Consider the following 13,511-nt stretch of genomic DNA (forward strand, 5'->3'; position numbering starts at 1 on the left):
AACTAGTTTTGTCCAAGCATCCAACTCTACCTTGATGAAATGCATGCTTTGTACCAGAAACTTGTTTCATGGTTCTTCTCATGCTACAATGAGACAACCAAACACGACCAAAACAGAGATGAATTTTCAAAAATAAACTTTAAACCTGCACCCAAATGCAGCTTTTCCACCTAAAACCTAACCAAACCAAATCTGACATCTGCACTTGCAAATCTATTGAATACACTTGGGTTATATATAAGAAAGTATACACGTAAAATGTCCTAGACACACATTTATTATGTATTCATCTATCCACTATAAGAAGCTGAAAGAACACTTCTGTACTGTGCTTGTATATACAGAAACATTTAAATAACTTTAAAAATACTTTGGGCTTGATTTTTAGAAGCTTTGAGTATCTGTTCCGCCTATTAACTTTACTTGAGGGCATTCAACACTGGGAAAAAACAAGAAAACCAAGCCCAGTCAGTAGCTGATACACTTCCAGCTCATGTTTTTCATACATTATGACTACTAAATGTGTGATTTAAATAGTTAATGCATTAATTATTTCACACAGGAGAGCAAAGCTGTATGGCAGCTTCAGGATGGAGAAGGGCTTACGTGCCCTCCTACCTTGGTTTTCAGGAACTGGGACTGGGAATCTCGGTGCTGCTCCAGCTCATCCTGCACATGCTTGCAGAAAGCCACCGCGTACTGGCGCCTGTAGTGCGGGCTGAAGTTTTTGATGACGGCCTCTGTTTTTCCTGAAGCAGAAATAGAGATTTAATTGTATTTAATGTACATCAGCTCAGAAATTGTAATGCAGAACTGAAGCAGTTATCACCAGCGACTCAAAATACCACCCAAGAGTATCAAAGGGCACTTGCTGCACAGCAGATCAGGAAACCCTTGGAGATGCATTCAGCTGCTGTGATAACCAAGCGCAGAGGGAATTTGTCAGGGCCTTAACGATACAGAGAAAACACTGGGTTTTGGACATTGTTTCTCCTTCTAAGAGCAGGCAAAACATATCCCAAATCCATTTCTCCAAGAAAAGACGCTACCTGGTTCTCCCTAGGTGATACTGCCACAGAGCCGTGGGTGTTCGAGAGCTAGTAAGGTTTCCAAAGAAACATATACACAAGTGATACTGGCTAGTGTTTAGCCATATTAGCCAATTTTATCACATAATCAGATTTTAAAGCTGACTCAAAGCTCGTACAAAAGATGTTTTCTAAGCTTGGGCACTGCAGTTTCTTTGTTTTAATGTAAACAGATAGTCATGCTGCAATAAACACTCATCTTGTATTGTCTTGCTATGATCAAGACCTCATCAGTAGCAATAACAGCAATAAACACAGTGACAGTCTCATTTCTGGGAATCTTAAAGCAATTTACAAGTAATTAACTCATTAACCCTATCAAAGGAATAATAATGCTTTACAGACAGGGAAGTGCAGCTAAAAGTTAAAGCCATGTGCATGTATGTGACTCAAAGAGTCTACGGCAATGCAAAAACCAAAACCTGGACTATGATCTAGATAGCATCCAGACTGTCCTGGATACTGGAGAGATCCCTTTCTTCCTTGTATTAAGGAGCCCCATGACAAAGGGTTTTTTCTGAGCATACAACAGAGAAACATAATTTCACATCTCAAGCAATTCTGATGCTTTCAAAATTTTATTTTGTTCTGCTTGGGGGAAAAAAAAAATCAAATTTTCTGTGGAAGACAAAAAAATGGTAGATCCCAAACTGAGATTTCTTGAAGCCTTTACACACATGGTCTCCTAAACCTGGACTGGCATTCTTCACTCCTGAAGGGCCAAACAGGGGAACCAGCAAGAAACACTGTGGAAGTATAGGAAAAGATGAACCACCTGCATCCTATGATGATGCTCCCCAATTGACAAACTCCTCCCAGCCACCCACCAGCGCTACCACCAAAAGGGATTCACTGCGAGTTTTCGTGATGTTTCTTTATTTTATACAACAGGCTGCAAGTCTGCAGCAGCTATGATGAAATCAGAGACAGGTCTCAACAGATTTGCTGTTTCAAGCATATAAGCATAGTCCTTCTAAAGTAACCATGAAAAACTTCCTGGATTACTACTGATTTTATTGCCATTGCTCACCAAAAAATGGGGGTTTAAATGTCAGCGCAGTTCCCAGAATATTCATGCCTTTTTTCATCTTAAATACTTTTAAATATGGTTAAACAAAGAGAAAAGCCGTGGATCATTATGAGAGTAAGTACATGGGATTTCACAGGAGAAAACGCATGGGATACTCTGGTATAGAAGATGTTATGGTCCAAGATTTACTACTGCTGGCTACCTTATTTCCATTTAAAAAACCCAAATAAGTGTGGCTGAAGCTGCCATGGAAAAATACTAGTTTACAAAGGAGTTCGCAGAGATGGGCAATGGCAAAAGATTTTGTAAGGTGCTTATTTCAGGTCCAGCTCTGATTTGCTCCTAAGATGGGACATTACCAGGCTGTTAGAGGTAATTTCATCAATTCAGATAGCTGCAGTATTTAATTACTCTACAACCTCCTGATAATTATATCGCTGCAGTTACGTGGGCGTGCACACAAAAGAAAAAGCTATACATCAGCTCCTCTGCTTCTGCAATTTTATTTTCAGTTTGATGCACAGAATTTGACACATCTCTCAAGTCTAGGACAATATTGGCATGACCTTTCATTCCAGCTACTCCTGTGTAACCAGCTCTCCTTCTTAAGCATCAATGGGATCGCTGCCTTCAATTAAACTGAAAGCCCCACCTGCCCCACTCCTGCCCCTTTCCAGTCCCACACCACCGATGGGTTACAAACCTGCTGCCCCTTCAAGCCCTGCCTGGGTGCACGGAGGAGACGGCTTGGCCGACTGACGCGTTTGCAGAGTCATTACACAAACCTGGAGGGATGTCAGGAGGTCGGGTTAAGTTTTCAGGTACGTACGTTTTTCACCGATTTACTTGTGGGACCGCACCAGTTACAATCTGGACTCCAATCCTCCAGTTTGAAGAGACCAGATTTTTACTGAGACCTACCGATTATAGGATGTCCTTGCATATAATTGCAGGATACCGGTGCTGCTGAAGCAGAAGATCCCTGTCCATCTGACAGCCTTTTAAAAACTAGCCTGCTTTGGGCAGAGGCATAAACTTATTCTCCAAATAAGGACAAAGCTTCCCAAAGCCTTCTTTATAGCATTTTTTTCTTCTTCTGGTCCCAGCCGAGCAGTAGGATGTTGTTGGCCCCAGTCCCGGTGGAGTTTCCTGCTCAGGCCACTGCCAGGGTTTGCCCCTATTTTCCACTGCGGCTTTTTCTTTTCCAGCTTGCAGTGGCCTCTTAATCTGTTACAGAGGGCTCCGGGACACTGGACCTCACTTGACTACTGCCTGCATCCTGCAGTAAAAATTTGTAGAGGAAGTGGGACAAAGAACAAAATTCTGGTGTTGGGAAAAAAAACCCAACAATCGCAGGAAATACCTGCAATTTTGGCAAAGTCTTTCAATTATGGCTAAATCGGCTCGGGAGTGTGATTCTTCAGTGTCAACTTGTCTTAGATCAGCTTGAAGTATGATGACCAAAAAGAAAGGAACTATGCAATTCATAATATATATAAGTGAGAAATATAACATCAATATGATTTCTATATGCAGAATATGTTTACAATCAACCAAAACATGAATTGAGGAGCAAATGTTTCAGACTGTTTATTCCAGTCTTTATACTACTTGTTGCAAAAGATCTCTGTACTAAAAATACTACCCCCTCTTAAAATTAGAAGAAAAAGGGTTTTTAAGAAGTTGTGAGTGGCACTACACAAGGACCTGGCCTTGCACTGCTCAGCTCAACAGGAATTGCAATGCTACCTGCGGGTGGGAAGAGAAGTAGACAGACCCTTGATCCATTGTTCACCAATGGATCTTTAAACTCTTTTGGTTTACAGAAGATAAAAATATGCTATCTGAAAACAAACATGATGGAAACGGTCATGATTAATAGAAACTCTTCCCACGAAATGATAACATGGGGCAACCGGAGATAAAATACTCCAGGGCAGTTGAAAAATGAGTTCCCCTAATTCTTTTCCAAATTTAGTGTGGCTTGCTTAGTCAGAGCTGTTTATATGGAGCAAGGCCCACTTTCCCACTCGGCTGGTCTGGCAAAGGCACAGCTCCAGCCCAGATAAATGTGATCTGAAGCCCAGCAGCTAGATTGATGTTTACCCTGGGAGAAGACAAAATGTGATCATCTCCAGTAGCAGCCTGCATGCAACCAAAATTACCAACAGCAAAAGATGACAGTGATGGAGGTGGAAGGATTTCTGTCAAATTAAGGTGGCAAGGGTCTGCAAACACAGATGTTCCCCCTTTGTTGAGGGTTTAGATCCTGCTAAAGAATAAACTTTCCAAATGCTTCACGATGCATCTCCTCTTCTGCAAAACCACCCTTGCGCTTGATCACAAAAGTTTAGCATCAAGTTATGATACGTCTTTTATGACTAAAAAAAAATGTCATTGCACTGAGAAACAAGAAACATCTGCCAGTTGCCCCACTGGAAATCTGGAATCCCCCCCCAACTTGTTTCTTCCTGCTTGTCCACTGCCTCTGACCTTTTTAACTGTGCACCACCCGTGCTGGACACTTGTAAGTAACTCCAAGTCATCAGACCCACAGCATGTTCTCAAACACCCGACTTTTTATTTTGGGTTTCACTGCTTTTATTGAAATAAACTGATATCCAACGTTAAAAAATAAGGGCAGTCTTTGGCAAGTTCTCCCACAAATTTCTGCTGGTCTAGCTGGCTTTCAGCCAGGTTGGACGGCTATGTGCAGCCTGGCTAGCTCACCCTGCCATGCTCCTCCGCTCTCAACAATGTGTTACCAAGTATGGATGCAGGCCAGGAAAATTCAGAAAAAAAGGTCAGAAAGGTCAGAAAACAATAACTTCTCGGCTGGCATACAAGAGAGGCGTTGCTCACACTCGCCAGACTTCAGCCATTTGGAAGTTAGGAAGAGAAAGAGGTAAGGACTTGCCATAAAAGCAGTTATTCCACTTAAATATTAGTGTTTGGTAGCAAGATGACCCTTCCAAGGGTAGCAAGATGACCATGACCCTTCCTCTTCATAGCACGATTGCTTGCACTCAGCAGCTTTTGAATGGGGTTTTCAAAAAACACCACGATCATGATACAAATCTCTTTGAAGGTCTAGGGGATTTATCTTCTTAAACCATTTAAGCCCTTTGGAAAATATACTTTGTGCTCTGAGGGACATGAACTGCAAAAAGAGTAGATGATTTGCTGTATCAAAGCAAACCCTAGACAAAATAAAACCTAAAAGAAACAATAAGCATTGTGCATGCTGAATGCCAGTACACCCAGCACTTCAAACCAGTGTGAAGTATTGAGACAGAACAGGAACGAATGACTTTGTCTTTGTATTTCTTCCACAAGGCCACAAGCAAAGCCGTCAGAAGTCAATAGAAAAAGACCAGCTGATCATACCCACATGGTGCTTCACCAGCCAGGAGTGCAACCCACAACCAGGGACATGCTTTTAAACTATACCTACTGCGTGCCTTAACGTTACTCAGCAAATTCAGTGCCGAGCTTTAAAATTACTACTATCCATCCATCCATCTATCCATCTAGATATATAATCTTATTCTCATAGCCCATCAGGGTAGCAGCAAGATGAGTGAACAAAATAATTTCAGTATTCAGCTCATGGGTTGACTTTCATCCCAAGTCCAAGATAAACACAACCTGTGATTGAGATAAACATCTAAAATTGTAGATGCTCTACTTGAGCCCTGTGAATCGGCAAAGCTGGATTTCAGTATTGGCAGCTCTGAAATGGGCTGGATGCTTGCCATGAAGAGAAAGAAGCGGCCTCTGCTGCTTCTGCTGCAATACAGTGCATAAAAGCTGCTCTTCCTGAATTCACCCGTTCATTTCAAACATCATTATCACTTATTAAATGCATCTGGTAACCAGAAAACCTGTAAAAGCAATTCTCTTTGGCATATCCTCTCTAACAGTGCCCACCACCTCCCAGTGCTATGGGACATGTAATGGTGCAGCGGAAATTACCAGTAATTCTCTCTTTCCTACAGTTTTCTTTCTTGTGCGGTACTTATAGTACTGCCCAGAAACTGTTTAAATCCAAGTGCTCCCAGGCTTTATCCTACACATACAGGGAGGCAATATAAAATACTCTCTTTGTTGTTGAAAGCATAGCTCAGTTTGATCTTTATTTATAGAAACAGTATTTCAATTATTTGTGAGTCATGACTTAGTATCTGTTATGAAAAAAGGGATGACAGACACAAATCCCATGTTCTGATTTGGCTGAATCATGTCTCCACAGGTTTGTTTGCACTCACTCAGCCAAAGCAAGAAGCTCTCTGGTGGAGCCGTCCCTTTTCCCCATGCAGACACACTGAAAAGCGTGGTTTGCACCTGATAAAATATTGAAACCGATTATTTACTCTCAGCCTTGTTTTGCATTAATGGAGACTACTCTCATTAAAAACTTACAATGCTGTAACTACACTGGGGTGCACACACGCCCAAATTATCCATCTGCAATGTGGACACAGAATTGCACTGGTAAAATTCCAGTTAGTCACCCAAAACTCCATCCATGGGAGATAATAATATCCACCACACCTCAGATCATCGTCTTCCTAAATCTCAGCATATAAGTACTTCTTGGGTGCTTAGCCCATCTTCTCTATAGGATGAGTGGGAAAGTAGATGCTGTCTTGTGAAAAAATCAGATTTCTTAGCAAGTTTGCTAGCTGAAACTGTGGGTGTGAAATTTGTGCTCCACCAGAAGCAAAGCTTCTCTCTCAGGGCAAGCTAAACAAACACGTTTGTAAGTTCATGTAAACTTGATCCACAGCAAAGGAGGAGCCAAAAATAACAGGCTCTGTTCCAGCCTTGCATACCTCCCTTTCTACAATTTTACTCAAGTACTTAGCTCTTCCTCAAGTACTCCGCTAAATGAGACTAAATTTTATACTGAGCTGCACAATTATCCCATATATTTCAATAGGTTTATATATCTATAATGTTCTTCTCGGGCAACTTCATGAGCATCTCGTATTTCAGAGAGAGTAGACAGACCTGAGTGAGACAGACCTCATACACTCTAAAAAGAAGGCTTGTTTTCTTAAGAGTAGCTTGTGATTTAACCATGGATGCTGCTATTTTAAATTAATTCTGAATACTGCCTCATTATGAAAAAATACAGAGCAAAATACAGAGCACTAATCCTGCTTAAACACAGCCCGTCTCTTGGGTCAAACTCAGAGACTCATGCAGGTTTCCTTTCCCCTTTGCCCTTCCCTCCCAGACCACGATCAAGAAAACTCTTCTCGGGAAATGCCGACAGGACTATCACACCTTTCATCTACGGTTAACCATCATTATCCTAACAGCACACCTTCCACGCCTGCACAAGCATCTGCTCTAACTTGAAACTCTCTGGAGGATATCTCAATTGCAATCACGTTATTTCCATGCTATGTCCTTCACAAGAAGCACGCAATTCCCTCCGACTGCACGACATGTTGCCAGGGTATTTTATTTGAGACCAGCTGCTGTTAGGATGAAAATGCCCAGGGAAACGTATTTTAGCATTTTTAGCAATTGCAAAGCAACAGGCTGGAGTGGCACACATCTCGTGCCCACTTGAAATGGAGAAGCAGCCTCCATCGGGTACATCTACTGCTTCAGTACGTGCACTTCACAGACACATGCCAGCCCTGGGACACCACTCCCTCCAGCTTCTTCACACCTTCTCCCATACATGTGTCACCTCTCGTGCTGGGGGAAACGGATGGACAACCTCTCCGGCCAGAGACGGGTCCTGCACAAGCAGCTCCACCAGCATTGCAGAGGGGAGAAGCAGTAAACGTCAGGAAACCGTTAGCAGTAGGGCTGGGGCAGGGGATGAGGAAAACAATGGGAAGGATTTGAATTTTAACCTTAAAACACCTGAATGACAACCGTTGAGATCAGGCACTCCGGTATTGAACAGCGGGGCCCACCAGCCGGCAGCTCTGCAACACTCCCACTGCCGAATCATTATTTAGAGGAGAAACAAGATTTCACGAGTTGCCTTTGCACTTCTGTCAGATTAAAAAAAATCCTAATACTCACGAATTACATAAAGGCCAAAGCTTGTGGTTAATCAAGCAGAAACAAGCCAAATGCAAGCCAAGGGTTTGATTAACACTGTGTCAGATAAGCTTATCCTTAAGGCTGCTGAAATTTATCCTTTATAGGTAATGGGGTTAGAAGCAGCAAGGCTCTGTCTAGAAACAATTACTCACAGTCAAATTCAACAAGAATAAGGTCTGACAATCCTTTATTTATAAGCTTATTTCACAGCACCAGAAGAACTAGGGATTTAATAAAACAAATGAACCCCATCTAGTTCCTGGGGGCCACGAGAAGTTAAACTATGCTCTGTATTAAGTTGATTTGGTGAAGGTCAATGGTTTTCAAGTTGGGTTTTTTTTCAACTCCACAAGCCACAGGCTGAACCACTAATGGGGGAATGGACACCAAGCATGTCTTGAGCAGCTTTCTCCAGTCTGGATCTCAGCATCACGTTACACATCATGGTAGGTCATACAAGAATGTTTCTTAGGAACATTTAAGCAGCTTTCCAAAAAGGTAAGCCAATGCCACATCACTCTTTAAATCAGGATGATGTATTCTCTCTTCCCTCCCTTTCAGGTGACAGGCGTCGTAGCCAGTTACTTCACTGCCCGACCAGCTGCAAGTCGAAATAACGAAAACCATTCTCATGTCGGAGATACAGATAACAGAAATAACCATCTTCACAAAATACTCACTGACGGATTTTCCGAATATATGGATATTTATACAGACACACACTCCTGCACAAGATTAATTCTGTGCAATGCCTGGAGTGTGTTCATATAGATCCAGGAGATATTTTTACTCATTTCTTTTTTCTGAATTATTTTGCCAAAATTATGCCATACTAGACAGGTCTATTACAGAATTACTCAAAGGCGTATATGACACTGGACATCAGTATGAGTATACACACACGTCTTTCCATGCAGAGCCTTATTTATGCTGAGGTTACCTTATGTTAGTCTTAAAGTTCCCTTTACTCCCTTTACATTGTAACTTGTTTCACCACCAGTTTAGTGTAAGTCAACCCAAACAGACTTCTCAAGAGTACCAGGTTTCCCCTGAAGGCCTCACTTTTTAAGCACTGTAGCAGAAGGCCGTTATCCCATGGTAATATTTTATTCCATTTCTCTTCAACAAGACACAAACCCCACAAAATGGAAAAGGGCTACGTGTTGGTAAGAAAATGAGACTAAGGGTACCATCAGGTCCCCTTTCCTTGCAATTTTTCTCACCGAATCGTAAGGCATTTGGTTCTTTTTTGGCTCCCATATACACGGAAAATGAGTAGAAGTCATGAATTGCAAAGGACAATATTTCAGCTAGCCTATGTGCACAAGAAGGTTAAAAACAAGATTAATCTCTGAAATAAAGTAAACAGAGGCCTCAAAGTACAGGCATTTATTTTAATGGCTTTCCAACACCACCGCCACATCTCTTAATTTTATCACAGGAAATCATTTCAGCCTCAGAGCTCCTCCTTGCCATTTTAAACCCCAAAAGACCAGCTGGGTAAATACACAGTTTTTAACCCAAACAACTAGCACCAGTCAGATTTTTGAAGCACTGATCTATAGCCCAAGGCCATACACAAGTCACTGGTATGCCAGTTGGGACCATGTTCCAATTTAATCTCTTTTTTCAGCTTGCACCAACATCGCCTTGCCTTGGTCCTCTGCAGGGCAGCAGCTGCGGAAGGACGTTTGGAAGGGGACTGCAAGGAACACACGCATCTTCTCCCTGGGAAGGGTGCTTTAGAGGCGCAGTCTCAGAGACGGTCTCCTTCCCATTTCCAGCTTATGAGCTTGCAAAAGCCTTTTGCTCTTGCAATCTCTCAGGCAACCTCCTCCTGTGGTCTTTTGACACGTTGCTATCTTGGTAAATATGTATTATTAAAATTGGATCTCTGCTACAGCATCCCAGAAAGTTCTTTTAAGTCAAACCCACAGTGATACTTGTGCTGCAAACTTTATTAAGCAGAGAGGGAAAAATAACAGATATGTATTTCACATAGCAAAGGAGACAGAAGTATTTATCCCTGTTACTGACAATGTAGGTCTTCATAGGGATAAAGAGACAACTCTTTGTGAAAACCAAGAACCAATTTTACTGCTCTTCCCCCTTTGTTAAAAAGGACAAACAAATTAAAAAATATATATAATTAAGCTTCTAATAAAACTTTATATTACAGGAAGGAGAATATGTAAAATGCAGTTCACACCCCAAGGAATTTTTTTACTGCACCTCCCACTTTACATTAAGCTTGGACAACAAAAATGGGAAAATATTTCATTTGCAGCGCATTTTTAGTCATTTGCTTCAGGTTCTCATTAATTTCATGCTATAGTTCTGCAAGATGAATGCAAGGAAATTTAACTGTTGTCACAGCAAGATAGTATTGGGGAGAGGATGGGAGGACCCACTGTAAAAACCTAGAAGTTTGAGTGAGGCATCATTTCAAAATCTCTTTAATATATCATATATTTTGTTGTTATAAAGCATGGTGATACAATGGGATCTCTTTCTGACACCACATGGACTGCGTTGGCCATAAAGATGCTACAGTAGGAATTGTTCAGGGCTGACACAACCTACAAGACAAAAATGTTTTTTCACAGCACTACACGGTAGGGTGCAATGTCATGATTCCAGCAGACAGTCTGCGTGCTTGCCCTGGAAAGCCAGCATCAGTCACTATGACTTTGAGTAACCTGCTTTGCATATGTATTAAAAATACTGAAAATATATTTCCATCATATCATCCATCCATATGTACACCCAGCAGCTGCAGAACAGCAACCAGTGTGGACTAGTGGTTTTAAGCTAGGAAAATTAATCAGTAGACAAATGTTTCTTAGTTCTGGCATTTCTAAATGATTTTTCCTAATATATGGTTAATCTTTCTATTCCTTAGCTAAGCCAAACTAGACAAATTCTCCTTGCCGATAGTCTGTTCTCACATTCAGAAAAAAAAGATAATATCCTTAAACATGTTTTCTAAATCTTTAGAAATAAATGGATTAAAAAATTATTTCATTCACGCTGTGCAAGAAATACTTCCAAGCATTACAGGGTCTATATTCATGCAACTAAAAGTCTCCCCTTTTACAAACAAACCCTTTTCTACTTCTCTGTAGATGATAATATCTCCCAGCCAGCAAAACCACACTGTTCACTGAATTTTTAATTCTGCAGAAGAGACAGGAGGAAGTGTTGGTGCCTCATCCTGTGGGGAAGGAGGTTCCTTCCCATGGCTGCAAAAAAGCATCAATTAAGATTAAGAGTCTAGGAAAAAAGCGTATAATTATTACATGAATCTGTTCACCAAACCCCGTGTAAACCAGTCTCTTTTTCTGTGAATATTACAGGTGGGGAAGGGAAACTACAGCTCTGCGATGCAGCAGATAAGCTTCATAATTCAAGTTAGTTGAGAAACACCACACTGCTTATTACCATGGTACCAGAGCATTAGTCGCCCAGATCTGGGGTTCTTCAAAGCTACAGAAGTGTCTGCTTTGACACGAGGGGAGGAAGATGCACTGATGCTCAGCTGAAAACTGAGACCTCGACTGAGTCTCCTCTCACCCTTCAAAACAATCTTGGTCTGAATGACTATGTCTGGTTTTCTCACTTACGCTTTACTCAGACTCTACTATAGCAGCTGCTACTACCCGAAAGTCCCAGTTTGGGTTAGAACGCAGCCTTTTGCTCTCCTCCAGCTGTGAAATGGGTGCAAAGGAAACAGAATTGGCTGCAACGGAGCAAAGGTGGTCTTCCCTTCCCTCGCAAAACCAATGCGCCCGCTCCAAAAGCCCCTGCTAAATTTAGTCCAGGGTCAATCCATGAGCAGAAGCAGAGAAAATGAGGCAAAAGGGCGTGAAAAGAAAACAAAGGGGAACAAACAGAAGACGGGAGACGGCTCTCTGGCTGCCTGGGGCTTCTCAACATGGGAGACCTGCCAGCGGCCTCCTTTTCCCTCTTTTCTCCCATCCAAAGTTGAGCAAGGCCATACTCAAGATCCCAGTATTTCCAAAGCACTGTAAAAGAAGGAAACAAAGTGATCCAAACATTTTTGCTGGTTTTTTGCAAAGCTGAAAGGACCCATTAAGCTTCATTAATCATTCCTTACTTGGCAGAGTTTATGCCTTTGATTCTTCTGAATTAAAGTTGGGACCTGAATAATAAAAGTATACCTTCTGCTAGCAAATTAGAATTAATTCCGTAAATTTTATCCTGAAAAGAGTTCAAGTAAAAGCAAAACAATCCCTAACTTTCTGCAATTGCAGCAGTATCACAAATGAAGGACTGCCTTCGCGTTCACCAGGTCTGCTCTTCCTACAGCCAGACAGTGCCAGCAATCTAGATCACCAGAGGTAGAAGAAATGCTCCCAGATCACAAGGCCATAGGTTAGGGGAATTTAAGGAAAAAAAAGGAAAAAGAAGAACTGTGTTCGTAAAGAATTTGATGTAAATGTAACAGAGGACACATACAAAGCAAGACCTTTATCTTACAGTCACCCCTGCACAAATGCTGGGGTTTAAAGTCTAATTACTCTTTGTCCCAGCAAACTGTTGAAAAGTATTTATTTTCTTTTTTAGACTTCTATTTTTAGCCGTAATTCAGAGAAACGCCAGAGCCCCACTGAGTGTTTGACTGCCACTCCCAGACAGGCACAGCTACAGTGTTGCTTGCTGTGACGGGAAGGTGGTGGCACACAACTCCACAGGTGGAGCCTCAAAGTCGTGTTTCCTCCATGGAGCTGGTTTCACTAAAGCCCACTTATATATGGTGGAATCAAGCTCAGAGAGGTTACAGTCCAGCCACTTGACAGTCCGCCAAGTGTTGTACATTATTCTTCTTCCGCCTGGATGAGTTTCAGTTCCTCAAGCACTCATGAAAGCATCACTAAGAAGACAATAGGGTTAGTGCTGGTGTTTGTTTTTTCCATTTCTAAGAAGACTTCCCGGGAAGAAGCGCCAGTCAGCTATTGTGTCTCTCACTAAACGTGCGTTTGAGTCTCCTCAGCCGCTCAGCTCTTCCGCCTCAATGTTTCAATGCTCCTTCCTTTTTGAAAAAAATAGATAAGTTGCCTCATTTCCTCTCCATTTATCTTTCACGTTCAGAAGGGCTTGTGACAACACAACACAACTTGAAAGGAAAAAAACAAATCAAAACCACCTTCTTCCAGCGCTGTGTTTGTACAGTAGGACCACGTGAGCTTCTGGGCTTGGAAAAACAGCCGGACAACTTATTATTAAGAAAAGGAAATTTGTTCCCGAGAATTTATTTGGAAACAGTTTGGTGAGAGCTCTCCTGCCGGTTCACAGTAACC

The 13,511-nt window shown here is 41.8% G+C and overlaps 1 protein-coding gene across 1 annotated transcript in view; it reads right to left on the reverse strand.

Annotated features, from left to right (window-relative positions):
- Positions 1-13,511, reverse strand: part of FAM129A (family with sequence similarity 129, member A) — a 67,059-nt gene that overhangs the window by 39,239 nt on the left and 14,309 nt on the right. Inside the window, exons 2-3 of the mRNA XM_009324658.1 lie at positions 9,414-9,505; positions 619-749 (exon numbers count right to left, since the gene is read on the reverse strand). Coding sequence (XP_009322933.1) covers positions 619-749; positions 9,414-9,505 — 223 coding nt within the window. The remainder of the gene's footprint in view (positions 1-618; positions 750-9,413; positions 9,506-13,511) is intronic.

This window comes from Pygoscelis adeliae, unplaced genomic scaffold (genome assembly GCF_000699105.1).
Source record: "Pygoscelis adeliae isolate BGI_AS28 unplaced genomic scaffold, ASM69910v1 Scaffold126, whole genome shotgun sequence".
In the NCBI taxonomy this organism is placed as follows: Eukaryota; Metazoa; Chordata; class Aves; order Sphenisciformes; family Spheniscidae; genus Pygoscelis; species Pygoscelis adeliae.